Consider the following 20,865-nt stretch of genomic DNA (forward strand, 5'->3'; position numbering starts at 1 on the left):
AAAAATGGTGAGGATCTCTCTTCTTGTTTGGCCTTGCTTCGCGAAAAGCATATTTTTAAGTTACAAGAAGACTGTGTCTTTTTGGGGTATATTCCAAGGCTTGATTCTCTGTACCATAAACTGAAGAAATCTGCAACCACAATAATCTAATAAATACTCAAAGATATACTTCCTCTTTTTCATTCTACGCTTCTGTTCGGGATTGATTTTTCTTCTCTTCTCAGGTAAATCTTCTCCTTATTATCATTGTCCAAAATGGGTTTCTTTATTTTATTTATTTGTTACTTTGATTTAGTAATGGTTTTATTCCTGGATTTCTAGGTTTATTTTTGTATTTGGAGATTTGATGTTATACGGTTCTGGTTTCTCAAATGCTCTTCCTTTTGTATTGTTAGTAGTTGAATGTATTAGGATGCTTTGTGTTGAATCATTTTTGTAGGATCTGTTTGTGTTTTGATCTGGGTTTTTTTCTTCAGATTGTTCTTCAGTTTCAGTTCTAGAGTTAAAAAATAAAATAAAGTTCTCTTTTCTTGCTTAAAGGTTGTTGCTTTAAAATTGCGTGATAGCAATTTGGGTTTTTAGTATTGGGTCTCTCTGATTTCGGTTTATGTGAACCAGATGGAGTCTGAATTATAGTGACATTGGGTTTAGAAATTAGATTTACATTAATTAACCTAAATGCATGATATTGCACCAAGTGTGTTTGCTTGCTACAATCCATTGATCGAAGAGTCAAGAATACTGAAAGACTCGCTTTTTTTTTTGCCGGAATGCATTTGAAACTTTATAGATGATCCCTCTAGAAGGGAATAATAGTTAAGAAGTGTTAGCCTGACTCTGCATGCAAATTGGCATTTTTGAGAAAAGTAAGAAAATTGGATAATGACAATTATGTTTGGAGTGATGTTCCATCTGCACAGTAGTGTTCTTTGAGGTATTAATAATATTTGATGTGATCTATGTCTCTTTGGATTTGATCTTTAGGTGATATAATCAAATTTGTTAATGCTGTACTGCGTGTACATTTGCATGTCCTTTTCAGATTATCATATTTCGCGATGATATAGTTTTTTGCTAAAACGAGTCACAGATTTGGCACGGAGTTTCTCTGGTATATTTTTGTGAGGTGTGACGATGTCTTTGAATGTGGATGCCAAAGGTGGTTTATTTTGACAATAACAGATTAGATGATGATGGGTGCCTAGCATTTAAGGTTGATATATAATTAGATGTCTTAGCAATAGGATATATTTTCAAGGGCCAGAGCTTATTTATGAATTTTACTGAGCTCGGAAAACTTCTGACCTCGTTTTGAAGGATCTGGCTCTTGACATTGTCTGTGAAGGTTAATTTAAGTAAAGTTATTAGTGAAGAGGTTGGAAAAATCTAAGAGGAACTTCTTAAACTAGAGTAACTATGGATGGTTTGACTTCGAGCCAAAAACAAACCTTGCACACGCCAGCACGTAGAGTATCTTCTGGAGGGTCACATAAGGATCTATGGTTTGTTACAAGACAAGGATCCTTGGCTGAAGTAGATTCTGCTTTGGCACTATTGAAGAAGAATGGTGGAAATGTTGATTCAAGGAATATGTCTGGCCTTACCCCACTTCATATTGCGACTTGGAGAAACCACATTCCCATCTTGAAGAGGCTACTTGCAGCTGGTGCTGATCCTGATGCCAGGGTATGATTCATTTATCCTTTTAGAAATCATCAGTACCAATTGTTCTGTAAAGACTAGAATGTTGATTGATTTTGCCATGCCGATAACGGGACAAGTTATTCTTGTTTTTGTAGTGTTCCTCGCATTAGACATACTAAATGTGTAAAGAGAGATGTAACCCTCTATTATTTGTCACTCATCAGAAATGAATCAAATTATACAGCCTCTGGAAGTGAATACTAATAGTTCAGATGCGCAGTTTATTCATTTCGGAAGTATTGAAATGGTTATTTGTGGAGAATGTTCATAACGTCTGTTAAGTGCCTTGAGTTTTTTTCTTATATCGATTTTCATAAATATTTTTTTATTGGATGGTGCATTGTATTGTTTTCTCAAATCAGTTTGCAAAGATTATCACAATGTTTTGGTCAATTTGAAATCCGTGTATGGTTAGATGCAGTTTAGGTGAAAAGTACCTTGTGTAGAAGTTTGATGACACGATTAGACTATTCCTAAAAATTCGTGGAGAAATGCTCTTTTTAGATTCTGCAGTACCCATTTTGACCTTAATGGTGTTAAGTAAGATTTTGCATGCTAAGTGGGTTTAGTTTCTTCCAGGAATACAAGGAAAAGGTGCAATTACGTTTTGGATTTGAAACGTAAATGAGTAGTGTGTAGATAGAAATTACCTTAATGCAGCTTTATAATAGTGCTGGACTTGGTTTCCTTTGTGCATGAATGTTTTTCTTTTCTCTTCTAGGATGGAGAGTCTGGATGGAGTAGTCTACACAGAGCTCTTCACTTTGGCCATCTCGCTGTGGCGAGTATTCTTCTCCAATCTGGTGCTTCTCTTACACTGGAGGACTCTAAAAATCGAACACCTCTTGATCTCCTATCTGGACCTGTCTCGCAGGTAGTTGGGAGTGAGCATAATTCAGGTATTTCACTATAAAGATCAGTCCAGTCACGTTCGGTTTGGTAGTAATTTGTGTAATTTCATAGAAAAACATTAGGTTTATGCAAGTAAAAAAGAACTTGTTTTGCACATCTGAGCATTGTATTATCGGATATTTCCATTCAACTAAATGGATCTTCAGTGAGTAGATGTTTACGTGGTATTTGGAGATTGCACAGTGATCAGTCTAGATATTTTCAATGGATATCCTGAGTGGTTGCGTATTTTGTTTTAGTTTCCATGGAGGTCTTCAGTTGGGGAAGTGGTACAAACTATCAACTTGGAACTGGAAATGCTCACATACAGAAGCTGCCATGCAAAGTCGATGCACTTCAAGGATCATACATTAAGATGGTTTCTGCTGCGAAGTTTCATAGTGTTGCAATTGGTGCTCGTGGAGAAGTGTACACTTGGGGATTTGGAAGAGGGGGTCGTCTTGGACACCCAGACTTTGATATACACAGGTCAGTGGTTATTGTCTGAAGAAGGCATGCATAATATACATGACAAGTTATAACTTTGTATTGTGAAAAAAATGTCTCAAACTTTGAGTAAAATTTCATGTAAGCTGTGTTCAAGCGAATTTAGAAAGGTTCTTTGTAAAGGAATTAGTAGATTGATGCATGTTCTTTGTACAGTTCTTCCAATCAGCTTGAGTTTTTTTCTCATATTTGTGCCTTCCCCAAACTGTGTGAACTCTAATACACATAGCTTTTTCTTTTTTTCTTTTTCCCCTTATGGATTCAAGTCAAACCCCAGAGGTGGTGTGAAACAGTTTCGTATGTTGATCTGTTAAGGCCTTGATTTCTTTCAGTGGTCAAGCTGCTATAATTACCCCTCGGCAGGTCACTTGCGGTTTAGGATCACGCCGAGTTACTGCAATTGCAGCTGCTAAACATCACACTGTCGCTGCAACAGAGGGTGGAGAAGTTTTCACTTGGGGTTCCAATAGAGGTAACTCCTGTGGCCTAGATGATTCATACTGGGGCTTTGCTTAGACTGTAAAAATATAGTATCCTGACCTCTTTTATTAGACATGAACACGCCATTAGCCTTCCATTAGTTTGTTATAGATACAGTTGTCAAGGAGAAACCATGAATACAAGAGACTGTCCAGAATTCAGCTTTATAGTCTTCTTGGTTCCTGAATTGTCTTTGTTTACGATGTTGTACAGAGGGTCAGCTTGGTTATACTTCTGTGGATAGCCAACCCACACCACGTCGCGTGAGTGCCCTTAGGGCGAAAATAGTTTCTGTGGCAGCAGCCAACAAACACACTGCTGTGGTTTCTGACTGCGGAGAGGTTTTCACATGGGGTTGCAACAAGGAGGGTCAGCTTGGGTATGGTACCTCCAACTCAGCTTCTAATTATACTCCAAGGTTAGTGGAGTACTTGAAGGGAAAAGTTTTCGTTGGAGTTGCGGCTGCAAAGTATCACACAATTGTATTAGGAGCAGATGGAGAGGTAATTGTCTTCACTTTTCTTTTACACACTCTTTAACTACCTGTTTGTGTGGAATTTTTATTATTATTTTTTTTCTTTTTTGCGACTCAGGTATTTACTTGGGGTCACCGGCTTGTAACACCAAGACGGGTGGTAATTGCAAGATATATTAAAAAGAGTGGTGCTGCACAACTGAAGTTCCACCGCGTGGAACGACTTCATGTGGTTGCAGTAGTTGCTGGGATGGTACATAGCATGGCTCTCACAGATGATGGTGCATTATTTTATTGGATGTCATCTGATCCTGATCTTAGATGTCGACAGGTTGGTTTTAGAGTGGCTAATGAATATATCCTTACTTCCCCAGCAATTTACTTGTGACTCTTATCTCCCCCTTGTTTGTTCTATGTAGTTATATTCTATGTGCGCTAAGAATATGGTGAGCATTTCAGCGGGGAAGTACTGGACTGCTGCAGTTACAACGACAGGCGATATTTATATGTGGGATGGGAAGAAAAGTAAGACCGAGCCTCCTATTGCTACCCGACTACAGGGAATGAAGCGTGCTACCTCAGTTTCAGTTGGTGAAACGCATCTGTTGATAGTTTCTGCTCTTTACCATCCCATTTACGATCCTAAATCAGGGGAGAATCCTCCGAATCTTAAGTCAAAGAATGCCGAAGAGTCTGAAGAGTTTGACGAAGATAGCATATTTAACTGTATGGAAACTGATAAAGTTGATATTATTTCCCAATATGATGATTCATGTAGCAAGGTGGTTCCAAGTTTGAAAAGCCTATGCGAAAAAGTAGCAGCTGAAGCCCTGGTAGAACCAAAAAATTCAGTACAGCTACTTGAAATTGCAGATTCTCTTGAAGCTGAAGATCTGAAGAAGCATTGTGAGGTGATCACTTAATTTAATTTCTTATTCTTTTCTAGAATAGAAGCTACATTACCCTCTCAAATATCTGTCGTCACATGCGATCGAATGTATAAACTTGAAACATGCATTCGCAGGATATGGTTATTCGCAACCTGGACTACATATTTACTGTTTCAGCTCAGTCTATTGCAAGTGCTTCACCTGATATTCTAGCTAATCTAGAAAAATCACTGGATCTGAAGTCTTCTGAACCATGGAGTTACCGTAGGCTCCCAACTCCTACAGCAACATTCCCAGCCATTATTAATAGTGAAGAAGAGGATAGCGATAGTGAATATCTAAGGGTCCGTGACAGTCAAACAAAATCCATCTTAAGGATCTGTGGAGACAAGAAAGTGGAATGTTTTCTACAACCCAGTGATGCTGCTGATCAAGCAATTGCCAAACAAGTTAGAGCTTTGCGGAAGAAGTTGCAGCAGATTGACATGCTTGAAGCTAAACAGTCTAATGGTCATCAGCTCGATGATCAGCAAATTGCAAAGATTCAAGCTAGATTTGCTCTTGAGAGCTCACTTACAGAGCTCGGCGTTCCTGTTGAGACAGATAGAAAATCTCCTCCCCCGGTCGGTGATGGGAAAGGTACTAAGAAAATGGAGACATCTAAAAAGCTGCGGAAAAAGAGCAAACAAAAGGCAATACAGTTGGAAGTTGCCTCCTCTGTCAAGTATGAAGATGCTGTAAAAGAAGAACCAAGTCCAGTAAAGGGGTTTTTGGAGATTGATACCACACAAGTCTCTGGTCAAAAGGTTAGATTTTTCTGCTCTTTGGTGCAATGTTTCAAATTCTCTAGGAAAAAGTTATCTACAGATTGATTTATTGCTGCTACTGTATGTATTGCTCAATAGGTGGGGCGCGAGATGTTTGAAGAAACTGCCAGCCACCAGGTTTTGGAAGAATCATCATTCTGTAGTCCAAAGAAATGCATACCGAATACCCAGAAGAAGACATTAACATCAGCTGGGTCAAAGAAAAAGAAGAAAGGTGGTCTGTCCATGTTCTTAAGTGGTGCCCTTGATGATGCACCAAGAGATGTTGCTCCGCCGCCACCACCCAAAAGTGAAGGCCCAGCATGGGGTGGAGCTAAGATACCTTCAGGATCAGCCTCTCTTCGTGATATTCAGTCCGAGCAGAGCAAGAAATTAGAGGCTCAGCGAAGTAGGAAGTTGATGGATCAGTCAGTGGACCATGCTGAGGGAAAGAGTAGCGGGTCGATACGGTTGGGTTCATTTTTGCCTGTATGGGGAGTATCCAGCCCAATTGCCATGGCGTCATCCCGAGCATCTGCAGTTTCTGAAGGAGAGAAGGGTACCCCTCCTTGGACTGCTGCGGGGGTTTCCCAGTCTTCTCCTGTTTCTTCTCGTCCATCTCTGCGGGACATTCAGATGCAGCAGGTACAACCTTTCACACGTTGGATTCTTTTCTTTTGGTACAATGTTTGAGCGAACCTTACCTTTTGGGAATGATCGACAAGTCATTTTAAAAAGGTCATGGATTAACAACTATCCCAAATCATTAAACTCCCCAGTACCAGCCAACGACGTTTTTGTTTCTTCATCATTTTTTTCATTTTTTTTTGAAGGAGAAGCGCCATCAGCAGAATCTTTCTCAAAGCCCTAAGACGAGCACAACTGGATTCACAATTGCGCCTACCCAGGGTTCACCATCTGATTCAAGTGGCGGAATGAACCGCTGGTTCAAACCAGAAATTAACTCCACTTCATCAATTCGTTCAATTCAGATAGAAGAAAAAGCAATTAAGGACCTCAAACGTTTCTACAGCAGTGTTAAGATAAAAAGCCAGAACCAAGTCGTTTAATCTCAATGCCACCAACTCTGGGGAAAGAGCAGGAAATTCTGGTATTGGTTTCTTCTTTACGTCACTTAAATCTTCTTAGGAATGTAAATTTGACTGTACAGATGACTTCACTGTACATCTAGCCAAGAATATTGTAGGTTAGTACATTAGTTCTTACTGTTTTTCCTTTTCAATAAAGCTTTTGTTGTTCAAAAGGAGAAATAAGAATGTAGGCCTTTCATTTATTTGTTGATCAAAAGAAAAGAAAAAGATAGTAATAAAAGCAACAAAAGTTGGGTCGATTTCTGTGTTGATGAATCTACCAAACATGTCATTAATCATTATAATGTTCACCAAAAAGAACAAACATTAGACGTCTCGTTTGGAACCCAGTCGAGTCTTCTAACCGAAGAAGTATGACATGTTTTATTCGTGGATCTCCTCACTGGGTTTCCGATCTAAGAAAATAGAGATCAGAAAAGAGGCCTGTCCAGTAGTCAAGCGGGGTGTGCCTTATGCCTAGGTAATGCCATGTAGGATGTGCCCAAGAAATCCCACTTGGCCAGTGGAAGAGGGAGAGAGAAGGGTATGAATCTACAGACAGTATTTGGAGTTCGGATTTCGTAGGAAATCTTGTGAGGGGAAAAAAAGCAGAGAAAAGAGATGCATGATTGATGGAAATCATAATGCTAATTATTAGTTACTGTCATTTTGTTTTCGTTTCTTCTCTTTCTTTTCTTTCACTGAATCGAGGTAGCACAGAAGAAGGATGATTGTTCTATGTTTTTGAGAGGAAAAAAAACAAAGCAAAAGGTGAAGATATTGCCATCTTTGATGTGAGACCTCTTAATATGCATGAAAAAAAATCAAGGGCTAATTATTGTTTCATAGCTCATACAGTACATTTTTTGTTATCCGTATTTTAATAAGCAAAAGGCAGCAGTGACACAACAAAAATTACGGCATGACTGAACCAAGCTATCTAAATCTTTAATAATTAGGACATTCCTTCTACTCCCCCCCACTATTGAAGAACAAACCTCTCTCTTTGCAAATCCCTCTCGGTAGAACCCCATAGACATGCTTAAATGAAATAGTCTACAACTTTAAGAATCCGCAGTCATCTTGCTTCAACCACCCACATGGTGGAGTTTTTCTGAAAGCAATTCAACACAATCCTAGAGTCCCAGAATCAGAGACCACTTTAACCAACCTATAACCAGCACCGTAAGACAATTCCGAAGTCATAATAACAGCAACAGTTTCTACCACATGGCTAGACTGCACCCCCAGTCCCTAAGTGTTGGCAAAAACAAAATAACCCTTTCATAGAGGAGAGGTGGTTATTGCTGCTAGTGGTGGTGGTCCTCGTATATCTGTGATGGCTCATGAGCTTTAGGGAGTGGAGCTAGATCTGGAGTTAGCTACCAAGAAATGTCAGGTGAAAGTTCATATTGCAATTGATTCTATCCATGGCTGTGTACAGGTTGCTTAGGAGCACAAATCCATGCCTCCAGAATGTCTTGCAGGTTTGGAGAAGAGTGAGAGAGTTAAAGAAAAGGTTCATTTCTTTGGAAGGTTTCTCACTACTAGGGAAAAACTAATAGATTAACCTAACCAGTTTGTTTTGTGGCTTGTCAAATTAAATGTTCTCATTTCTCACAGTTTCAGCAAGGAATAGATAAAACATACTGTAGTTTCCCAAGTATCCCCATCCACTGCGCCTAGAACCTATAGGACATCTGGAAGAAACATATAGATCTCATATATGGCATATCAAACCACTTGGCTTCTAGGGGATTGCCTAGCTCACATCTCCAAGTTAGCGATATCATGCATAGGGTCTCACACTCTCACAGTATTAGCTTACTCATCATGTACTAGTCTCGAGCTCGCTCACATCTCCAAGTTGATGCATAGTTAGGGTCTAAAAGTCATGTCGGCCATTAATCTGGGTTCTGATTCTGCGAAAGACATAGTAGTTCAGTACATGCATTTCTTCTTTATCTAGAAAAAGAAAAATTCCTGCAAATGACGAACATTGGGTCAATGAAAAAATATGAAGGGTCCGTTCAAATTATTTGTTCATATATACATGTACGCACGGTATAAATACACGCTTACCGATACTAGTAATTAAGAACACATGTACCACACACATACTTGCATTCTGTACTCTTTTGATAACACAAAAGAAAAAATGATTTTTTTTTGAATTCAGCATAATTCGGTTTGTTTTTTAAAGATATAGTGTTAGAAATATAAAATGCTTATACTAGTAACTTCAACCCCAGAGTTGATAAAATCAACACCAGATCGCTTTCCCGTCTACTGTAAGGAGGCATCTGCTCGTTAGATTAATGAAATATAATTACCATGGGATACAATAATCCGTCCCATTGTCTCTACAAGACACGCATTTGAATTATTGTGTTCTCCTGCAAACTTTTTCTACTACTTTCCATTAAAATTCTAATATTTACTGGTGTACGCATGCACCCAAGTACCCAGTGACTAATGTTGATTAATACTTTACTGCAATTGCCAATTGGATCTATACGTGGATGGGTCTTGTATAGCCTGTACTAGATCTGAATCTAGTGCTCTGTCTACACTCTACATGAAATGGGTCTCACAGACTCACTGACGCACTAAATGAAATGCAAAACTGATAGCCACTGAAGAGTGGAGTAGTGCATGCTGATATCATACAGTGATTTGATTTTGGGCGGTGAAAAAACTTTATCAGTCTTGATATAGAAATCCTTTGAAGTAACTTTTCTTTATTCCTCCTTTATTTGAGAGTCCAATAATAAAACATATAGACAATACTTTAACATATAAATATGAACCCAATAAAAAGAGTCATAATAATTTAAATTGTCTCCTTCTCCCATACTACTCTCTTTTTCCTCTTTGTAATTTTCAGTGCTTCATCGTCTTTTTCCTCAAGAGTTGTAGTAGTTAGCCTGTTAAAGCACTTTGTCTCCTCCCTGTATAAGAAAAAGAAACCCTAGAAGAAGATAACATCTTCTCACTAGCAGCTTTCCACTATATCACCCACCAAAATGACCTGTCTTTCATGTGTTCTTCTGTACCCTCTCCTGCTAACTTAATTATTTATTCATCATCATGTATCATCAACCTAATCTTCATATTCACTCCTACTACTCTATTTAACCTTACTTTGAAGAGACAGAAAACCATATCTTATCATCATTTTAGTTTAACCTTGTCTGTAGCAGCCTTTTCCTCTATGTTTTGATTGTTGAATCATGAAAAACATGAATCTTGGTTCCAGAGAGAGAGAGGTGACAAGTTTCTGATGAAGCTAAGCAGAAAGTAAGGTGTTTGGAATGAGGTTTGATCCAAGATGTATCCATTGATCGATCTTTTCAACATAAATCATGCATCTTAGCTTTCCATTCAAAATGGATGTGATGGGCATGTTCATATGTATTTTCATCATGGATAGATCTCGGACCAGGCTTCATTCCTTACTCCCTGTCTTCTTACGTACAAGAATACACAGCGAGGTTGATCGGGTTCCATCAGATGCTTGCCATGATCACCTGATATATATGCTTACCATTTTGATCTCAGTAAGTTGGTTAATTATAAAGTAGTCTTTCAAAGTAACTAAACCACTAGTTAACTTTATATATCTGGTTTTAGGGTTTCTATGTATTGGGTTGCTGGCTTGATCAAAGGTCAAGTTCATGATCCACACTTAAGAATAAGCTCAATTAGGTGGTCTGTTAAAAATAGCTAGCTACAATATAATAGTTGTCAAAACGGTATCATGTTGATCTATCTGATTCATTATCTCATCCTGTATTATTTTGTCTCAACTGGTACATGCATAACATCTAACCCAAAAATAAGAAAAGAAATATTGTATTCATTATGTGGATTTTGATGTATTTTTTAGTATATATCGTTCGATTTTATTTATGATGCGTTATAAATTCAAAAAAAAAAAAAAGAGAAAAAGAAAAAGAAAAAGAAAAAGAAAAAGAAAAGAACTTCATATATGCCGTTTCTTTTCCTTATTCATGATCTAAATTTTCGTCAGGATGGAGTGGCGGGTTTATGTTATTAACCCAAAGTTAGGGTGTATATGTGGTGTATCTCATATTTGTGTATATGTTCACACCAGGATTATTAGGGTTTTATATATATGTGGTGTATCTCATAGCAGACTGACATGATCCCTTTTCTTTTCTCCCCTTTTATTCTCTTTTTAGTTTCTACCCTATGTAGTGTTTTTTTCTTCTAATAATATAATTTCTCCAAATCAAATTAAAATTACGAAGATCGGTTCTTTGGAGAGGAAGAGTATTGCTACGAGTTCTTTTCTTCTAACTACCATCAACATGACTGGTGTCATTATAGGTTCGTATATATGTGCCTGCATGTCACCGATTATTATTTTTTTGTCGGAGGAGAAAATCACACCGAGAATCATTATATAGAGATATTTGATGTAATTATTATAGATATATTATGATTTACGGAGTATGATTTATTTGATGCATTTCAGATTTCCTACTGTGTTTGAGCTTAATTGCTACCTTTCACTTCTACGACTGGAACAATTATTGTTAATCGTCGGCCACGGCTACCGATGATCTAGTTTCGGTGCTGTGGGAGTGATAATAATGTGCCCGAGATGACATCAAACGTAAGAACAAGAATCGTGAAATGATATATTTTCGCGTTTCTATGAGCGAGCTGGACTAAGCATGTCTAGGAGGATGTGGAAGGCGTTAAGCTTTATTCCTGACACGCACTTCGCAACAAACTCTTGTTAGTGGCTCGGTTCTTATATTGTATCAACCGCGATCCACATTCCACACTTGTCTCGTTAACGCTTTTCTGTCTCTCATTTCGTGTTCTTTCTACATTCGAATGAGTAAGAGGTGGGCAATCCTATCAAATTAACTAGTCCTACATAAAATTCTCAGATCTAATACTTTAGCAGTGAGTTGAAGCTAATTAATTTGGTGATTGTAAAAGGAAAACACCAGGCTTTAGCTTTCATGCCGGTCGTACTACGAGTAATCTGCCAATTTTGTGTTTCTTAACGAGAAGTACAACTCATTTTTGAGTCTTACACGAAAATGTCATGAACCCTGATTCATGTCTTAAACGGAGATCGCATGAATCAGCCCCCCTTAGCGGTTTTTGAGAAGCACAATTCATTTTCGAGTCTTACACGAAAATGTCATGAACCCTAATTCATGTCTTAAACGAAGATCGCATGAATCAGCCCCCACTAGTGGTTTTTTGGGATTTTAACATGATATGTCTGAGAATTGATTGATGTTATCGACTTTTTTCTCGTAGACAAAATGGTAAATATCATCTAGAAATCACACGCAAACTAGAAAAGTATGAAAAAGTGTAAGAGAGTGGAAGCATCACCTTCGTTAGAATTCGACAAATTACAGGCGAGTTTGGTACTGCTGTAGCTTTTGCAAAAGCGCTTTTTCTGTTATACGCTGTTGTGCTTTGTCGTGCGTTGCTGTGCTGCGGAAAAAAACAGTTAGACGTTTGGTAAACTTTAATCTTAAAAGTGCTATGAGTTTAAAAACAAATGAAATTATGTTCGTATATTATCATGTAAAGTGATGTTGATATAACTAATGACGAAAATAGACAGGTTTAAAATTCCTGGCGAGATTGCGGTATACCCAGATTAATTAGGGTATACCCAAATTTAAATGGACCTAGTGCTCTTGCTAAGGGGTGGTCAAAATTGGTGATTTTACTTTAATACCCTTGAACTAATTAACTGAAAATTAAACCCTAAAATTTAAAAACTCTTAATCTTCCCTAATCTCTCTTCTCTAATTTCTCTGCTCTTCCCCTTCATCTCTTCCATTTCTTCCATCAACCGAAAATCTTCAACATTGATTTTCCAACATTGGCCGGCGAAAAGAAGACTCTAAGTGATGTCTAAACTTAAACCATCATTGTGTTGTGTGATTTGGTTGTTATATAATTGTTATATTAGGTTAGAAATCAAAAATTATGATTTCTGTGTCTTCGGCCGGCAAGGTCGTGACATGCATATCTTGCTGACTTTTCATAATAGCCATGGCGACTGTAAATTTCAACAGCCGGCATGGTATTTTTTGAAGACCTTGTCGGCCAATACATCCGACAAGGTCGTGACATACATATCTTGCCGACTTTTCATAATAGCCATGGCGACTGTAAATTTTTTCAACAGCCGGCAAAGTATTTTTTGAAGACCTTGCCGACTAATAAACATCCGGCAGAGTATTTTTTGAAAACCTTGCCGACTAATACATTTTTCTCAACAGCCGGCGGGGTATTTTCAACACCCAGCAGGGTTTCAACAGCCGGCAGGGTATTTTTTGAAGACCTTGCCGACTTTTTTTCTGTCATCTCCAGTATGTCAAAAAAAAAAGTCGGCAAGGTTTCATCGTCGACCTTGCCAGCTTTTCATACTTTCAGAACTGAAAGTGTTGATTTCTGATCTAATTTTGAGTATGATTTCATACAACATCTTTGCAATCCCCTCTTTAGAAGTGTTAAGGTAGTGTGCTTTCATTTCCGTTCCAAAAGATTTTCTCAAAACAAATTTTTTTTCATCAAAAACCTTCTCAAATAAGTTCAATCAAAAACAAAATTTCATAACTCAATTTCATAATTTGAGAAGTTTTAATCTACTTATGTAATTAACCTAATCAGAATTTTTAATGTTAATTAAACAAGGGCATATTAGCCATTTAGAAAATACAAGGTTAAGGGGTGGCTTGGTTTTATTTCATAATGACCAGATTTTGTCTTATTGGGTATACCACAATTAATCTGGGTATACCCCAATCTCGCCAGGTTAAAAATATGTTATTATTATTATTACTATCATAGTAAAAAATATTATTTTATTCATAAAAGGGAAGATCAATGTTACAAGAAATGGTGGGTAGCCTAGTAACAAACTGGGAAACCACACCTTTTTGAGTAATAATACCTATTATATGAAAAAGTTAATTACCAATTTTATAGTTGGCGTCATTTCTAACAAAACAATTCCTCAAACGTTTTAGAAAAGTGATAGTGTCTCCACTTAGTTCACCCAAGGAAGTAAAGGCTAAAACCTGGAAGCCGTAACCATGCCTTGCACACAATTCTTGATATTTATACAACTTGCGTGATATAACAGCAGAAATCATAGTATTTTCAGTATTAGTATTATTATATTATGGCCACTATGAACTTCTTGTACAGAAATCATCAATAAACATATTGTATAACAATGATCCAAGTAATATTGCTTCAAAAAAAATAAAAAAAATAATCCAAGTAATATTCGCTAGTTTGGTTGCTACCAAAAGAAAATAAAAAATCATTGTGTTCGTGTTGCGTACTATATTTTCTATTTACGCAGGTTTGGAATATCCATCACTTGTATATCCTAACATGTATCACTTGTATTTCCTCGCACGTACCATATAATAGAAATCTAGAGACAAATCTTGTCATATTAACAAATTAATAAGGTTAAAAAAGAAAATTTGTTATTTCAGTTTTTTGTTGGTCCACATCTTCTGCTTTTCAGCTTTTAAAAGCTACTCACTAGTAGCTTTTGAAAGCAGGTCTAAAATAAAAGTGCTTTTGGTGAAAAGCGTTTTGAATTTTTTTTACCGAACATAACTATTGGTAAAAATTTGTTACAAAGTGCTTTTGATGAAAAAAACCAATCCCAAACGGAGATCCAAGCTAAGGGTTCTTATTAAAGGGTTATGAAAACAAATCCTCAATGATCCAGTGGGACAATATTGTATAATAAGTTACGTATAAATGGAAATGGTTGAGATGCATGGCAGAGGCTCAACCCTATACTAAGGGCTGTAGGCTAGCTAGCATCCCAAGAGCAGTTCCAGGGGTGGGAAAATTTGCCCAGTCCGACCCCACAGTAAAACATGGAAATGGTTGAGATGCATGGCAGAGGCTCAAATCTGAGAGCCTACCCGTCCAGCTTCAAGTTGAGCTGATCGAATCAATCAGAAATAGTCGGCTGAGGAAAAGCCGAGCCATCCCAGATTGAGCCGGTCGGCATAGCCTAAACTGAGACATACTCGTTTACTATTCTCTCAGTTTCGTTATTTTTGTCCTTTATTTTTGTCCATTCCAAAATTATGCCCATTTTCTGTCGTATTTTTCAATAAACTCTCAAAAATATACCCTTAAATATTTTATATTCATATATTAATTTTCAGCATGACCTAATTTAAAATAAATAAAAATATATGTATAGTTAGCTAGGAAACAAATATTTAAATGTCTTTCTCCTTAATCCCTTCATTCCTTCTAAAAGACATTTGATTCCAAATATTAAATTCCTTAAAAATTTATAATCCATATGTATATAATCTTTTCATCTCTTTTATCAGAATATTTTCTCTTTTACTTTAAAAATATAATAAAAATGAGACCCACAGTTGAACTTGCCCATTTATTTTCTCATTGCCACCGTCGAAAATTGAGTTTGCCTATCCACGTGGATGAGCGAATACACAAATATAACAACTCCGGCCCGCTGGACTTGCTCTAAGGCTTTCTTGTTTTCGTTGGGTGCGATATGAAATCAACACAGGGACGCCAAATGGTTTGGCGCTGCAGAAATTTCCTAAACGCCAAATGGTTCGGCGTCTAGGAGATTATTCTCTTAAAGATGCGGATAGACGCCTAACCATTAGCCGTCAGACGTCGTACCATTTGGCGTCAACCCTGATCATTTGGAGTTCGTTTTAAATATTAGTTTGACCTTTTTAATACTATATCCCATTTACACTCTTACGTTCTAATTCACGCTCTCGTTGATAACATTGGTATTGTGGTCGAGATTTAAGGTTCAACGAGGAGAATCAATTTTACCGAGCTCAACTAAGATGTTTAATTGAATTTATTAATTTCTGAATGCGACACAAGATAATACATTGATTGATTACTGGATTCTAAACCTAGCTCACTTTCGTAGGCATCGCGGTTTCACTTAACCTGTGCAACAAGCCTTCAAACAACTAAGTGACCCTAACGGCCAAGTGGTGTCTCGGGAGGGTTTACAAGAGGTATAGCCACAAAATCAGTAATGATGGTGTAGTTATGTTAATCTTCGTCTCCATCTTGAGGAGGATTATGTGGTGGTGGTGGTGGTGGTATCGTGTTGAGTTCTTGGAAGTTTTCCTTCATGATTACGTAGCATTCATAAAACTAGAAATCTCTACCGGTATCTAGAGCATATTTTATGTTTGCAGATTGCTCCTACAATAACCAGTCAAAAGTAGGTTATTGTTTTTTTATGAATACAATAATCAACAAGTTCACTAAAAAAACACTTACAAGTCTTTCAATTGTCCATAGAGGAGATCTATCATGTTCAATATAAATTTATTTTTGGATGCGTACGTATTGTCTCACTCCTTTTGTTATCACACCAATTACCTTTTATATTTTCCTTTGTTCTTCGATGAATATTTATGAATTCTTGTGTATAATTATCAAATACCTGATTCCAAACTAAATTAGTCGAAACCAAATGACACTGAACCTCAGGAAGAGTAACAACATTCACCCAAACATTTTTATAGAAACGTCTTCTTCTGAGGTATACAAAGGAATTATAAGTGTGTTGTACTTACAGAAACCTTGAGATGAGATAAGCTGATATTTCAGTGGAGATGGAGTGGAGAGGAGAATATGTTATTTGGTACGTGTTGTTTGGTGAACGACAAATCCATTTATAGGGAATGCACTATGACAATTGTGACTTTAAATCACTTCTTGCAACAAGTTATGCAAATGTCTTATCTTCCCAGTTTAATTATCCTACATTGTAGTATTGAAGCAAGGAAGCACTGATACGGGACACAAACATGACACAGACACATGTGCCGACAAAATTCAAAATCATCAGGACGCGGACATGTTTATATACATATAAATTAAATAAATTTATATACAAATATCATAGTATTATAGTATATCAAAAATATTAATCACACAAATACATGAAAAAAGCTCAATTTTATGCCTAGGTTAGCCAACCAGTAGAAAAATTAACTATTATACAAATTTTCCTAACATACCAGACTACCCAACTAGTAAAATGGAGTATAGATTTCTATACACGCGTCGTGTCGGTGTCCCACACACGTCTTGTGTCCGACGCGCGTCTGACGCGGACACGACACCCATATTGGCGCGTCGATCTTCACAATATTGAAGTGTAATGCTTATCCGCTTTTGGAAATTGGTGTAATGAACCAACAAAAAAAATCTGACATGTAAGTCACTTCAAATAAATTCCTTGACAAGCGCAATTGAATTATCTTTTCGTTCAATTTAAATCACTCTCTTAACTATGAAATGACGAGGGTGCCAAGTACGCCACGATCTTTCGATATCCACATATAAGTATGATATCTTGCATGATCTAATATAGACAGATACCGTCAAGAAGATAGCAAACCACAAGGTATATACTTGGTATATGGTACAAGTCTAAAACCGAACCTTATACTATAGGTATCAACCTAAGTGTTTGGATTAACGTACAAGTGCAATTACTTAATTATAACTAAAGAGTTATAATGCGGAAAGTAAAATAAAAGCACACAAAAAGATTTTGTTAATGAATAGGCCACAAATACAGAAAAATCCTAGGACCTAATCCAGTTTCGAATACTCTCAGAATTTAGACGATATACGAAGATTACTACCAACTTCGTATAGTTGTGCTGATGGTAGATTTTCGACAAAGGCTAAATTGTAAAATCATGATATTGCATGTTTCTGACCCGGCTTCAGGAATGCATGTGACGATTCATATTTTATGATTTATGAACTATTTCACGATCTCTGACTGAGTGAACGTTCCTCTCATAGCTATGATGAATATGTTTCTCGAAAAGCCTCTCAGTCGAGCTTTCAATGCCTCATACATTTCATCATCACCTCGACATAGAATCAAAATGATTTGGCGGCTCCTAGATATATTGCATGCTAGTACAGATCCTAACACCTTCAGGACGTCACACTGCTCATTGTTCCCTGACTATGTAGAGAGCCCGTGTATAAAATCTTTAATGATTGGGCGGCTCCTAGGCATATTGTATGCTAGTATAAAGCATAACGCCTTCAGGACGTCACGCTATTCGTTGTTCCCTGACTATACACCCCCCTCAGAACGAGTATGATGCTTCAATTATCTCATATCTCGAATTTGCAAATAGGTTAATGATTAAAGATTTTCTGGGGTTGTAGTAATGAAGGTTCGAACTCTAAGACTTGTGAAGGTGAAGGATTTTTAGATTTATAAAAAATAGATAAATATATACAATAAAATATTAACAATGGTGAGAGGTACTGGGACTAATGATTCGGCCAATCTTCATAAAATAGGGCTCAATGAATTATTCTCGACAATAATCGTTCAAAACATAAGTTATATGGACTCTTATTTTGCCAAAGTAGATTCTCAAAAAATTGATTGTAAATGTTAAGCATGGAACATCAAATCACCTAAGCTAAGCATGACCCATCTAATCAAATAACACCCAATTTAATCAAATCATATTTCAATTAATTTTTAATGCAAAAGTCTTAAAAAGAGTTAATTAAATTACCCATGTATGAAGCTCGGCCTCCTCCGTCGTCCCAGTGTTGGGGTTTAACTCATCATTGTAAAAATGCTCTCAAAATATTTTATTAATGCTCAAAAGTTGATTACAAATGATGAAATAAGAAGAAAATCGTTTTAAGACCGTTCTTTGCGACCAACAGAAAGCGTCAGGCAACAACGACACTTTAGAAGTGCTGTAAGCACAACACCGAAGTCGCGGGAAAGGAACTGAGAATTGTCGCAAATATGCGACACTAGTCAACGACTTTCCTGGACTGTACAATGTTCTTCGTGTTCTTGGCTGAGCAGCAGCAGAACTTCTTCGCCTATCGACCTCTTCTTTTGATTATCTTTGCTCTCCTCAGCCCCCCCGACTCTCGACACCCTCTCTAGTAGACCCAAAGAGCCTATTTATAGTGTTTTAGGACCAAAAATCCCAACATTACTTGCGTATATTATCCATTTAATCCGATTATTCTTCGCTGCCAATAATAACGATAATTTCCAAAATTAACTCTGTCACACGTTAGAATTGGTTCTGCACACTCCAATTCAGCTCTCCCACGCCTAGTAAGTCGTCGAACGTCCCTTAATCACTTCCATGCATAGCCAAAACACACACAACAGCGTGTACAGGGTGTGTTCAGTCCGTGTAGCTCTGTTTTGAGCTCGAGAATCAAATCGATATTTCCAGCCAATTACGATCAAATTCGACACCCAAACTATCTTCCTTAGGCTAAATCATAACTTCCTACCAAGTTTGAGCGATTGAATCGCACTCTAACCCATTCATTTTGACGATCACAATTCTGCCAGTTGAAAACTTCATTTCCCGCCAAAACACAAATTCAAATTGTTGAAGAAGGTGCCCCTTATCCAGAGTGTTGGGGTGCGAATAGTAATTTGGGTGGAAATAGTAATTTTGGGGTGGAAATGGTAATTTTTCTGGGATCCTCCGGTACATTTCTGGGACATTTCCGGTGCATTTCTGGGACATTTCCGGTGCATTTCTGGGGTGCCTTTCGTAATTTTCTCTGGGGTGTAAAACACTACTTTTCGAGCTCATTTCGCCACAAAGGATTATTTCTCTAAAAACATCTACAAAAATACAAAATAACACAATAAGTACTTAAGCGAGTCTAACAATACAGAATATTGAGAACAAAATAGACAGATAAATGCGTCTATCTGTTAATTCCAGCGTGTCATTCATCAATTGAATTCCTAGAAGATAATCTATCTATCTCATTACTCCGTTCCATGACTGATCCTCAGCTGGATTCCATAGATTAGTAATAGATAATCATTTTATTTTATTACTCTGTTTCGTGGATGATTCTCTGCTGAATTCCATGAATTAGTAATAAATATTCGTTGATTGGGCATCTGGGCCATTACCGAGTAAGCCCCGAGAAAATGGTTTGAGTGTACTTAGCAAATAATGCACAAATGAGCACTCAAACGCACGAACGAGCATTCAAAAATATGGACGAACGAGGAAACCTATGCAAAATAGGGAGAAAAATAATACTAATACATAAATAGTAAAAGAGGTGCCTAGGGGACCGGGCCCACCCGCCGGCCGGTTATGTCGCCGTAGCCGGCCCCACGCCTCTCCCATTATTTTATTATTTTTCCTAATCTCATGAAAACTCATTCATTCGAGCAAATTTCCTTATTTGAGCAAAACTCTTAGTTTTTCCATATTTTCCTTCAAATGATGAAAAAATAATAAAAAATAGGGAAAGGAGTCACGGGATCGGTTCACCTAGCTGGCCGGTCATGCCCTAGCCGTGGACGGTCCCACACCCTATTATTCCATATTTTCTTCTTATTATTATTTCCTTCATCTCATGAAACTCCATCATTTGAGTAAAAAACCCTGGTTTTGCATATTTTCTCGAATATTGTTCAAACCATCAAAAGGCCAAAAAGTCAAATGGTCACATGACCGACTAGGCTGCTCACGGCTAATATTAAAATATTATTATTTTAATATTCTCAAAATATTGATCGCTCGAGCAAAGTTCTACTTGCTCATTCGAGCAAAAATCGAGAGAGTTTTCAGTCAAGATCAAACTCTTCAGAAAATCCAAAATGTAGCTCAAACGCACACCAGAAAATACCAAAATTCCCAGAACTGAGACATGAACAATATGGTGACACGTGCATGCCACCTTGACCGACCAAGGTCGGCTCTTAGGATTGCAAGGAGCCGGTCCCACACTCTTTCACAATTTTGACCTAATTAGCTTTCAACAGTTCATATTGGGTTCAAACTCTTTCCAACCAATTTGGAATTTGCTCAATCGACCACCAGATGGTCCCACGACCACCAAGGGCCGGTTTCACACCCCTTGTCCGGTCCCTCACCTCTCCATAATTAGGTTTTATTATCTAACGC

The 20,865-nt window shown here is 37.4% G+C and overlaps 1 protein-coding gene across 2 annotated transcripts; it reads left to right on the forward strand.

The window, feature by feature from the left end:
• On the forward strand, positions 1 to 7,107 carry LOC113307768. 2 transcript variants are annotated; one of them, XM_026556215.1, is made up of 11 exons: positions 1 to 224; positions 1,043 to 1,686; positions 2,426 to 2,603; positions 2,856 to 3,084; positions 3,435 to 3,574; positions 3,796 to 4,085; positions 4,176 to 4,388; positions 4,477 to 4,968; positions 5,082 to 5,753; positions 5,853 to 6,398; positions 6,587 to 7,107. In XM_026556215.1, exons 2-11 carry the CDS (start codon positions 1,417 to 1,419, stop codon positions 6,821 to 6,823), a joined length of 3,267 nt encoding a protein of 1,088 aa, XP_026412000.1. In that variant the 5' UTR covers positions 1 to 224; positions 1,043 to 1,416; the 3' UTR covers positions 6,824 to 7,107. The 2 variants fall into 2 exon arrangements, with proteins under 2 accessions (XP_026412000.1, XP_026412002.1); XM_026556217.1 differs by having other exon boundaries at positions 1,318 to 1,686.
• Positions 7,108 to 20,865: the final 13,758 nt, after the last annotated feature.

Source organism: Papaver somniferum, chromosome 9 (genome assembly GCF_003573695.1).
Source record: "Papaver somniferum cultivar HN1 chromosome 9, ASM357369v1, whole genome shotgun sequence".
NCBI classification, from domain to species: domain Eukaryota; kingdom Viridiplantae; phylum Streptophyta; class Magnoliopsida; order Ranunculales; family Papaveraceae; genus Papaver; species Papaver somniferum.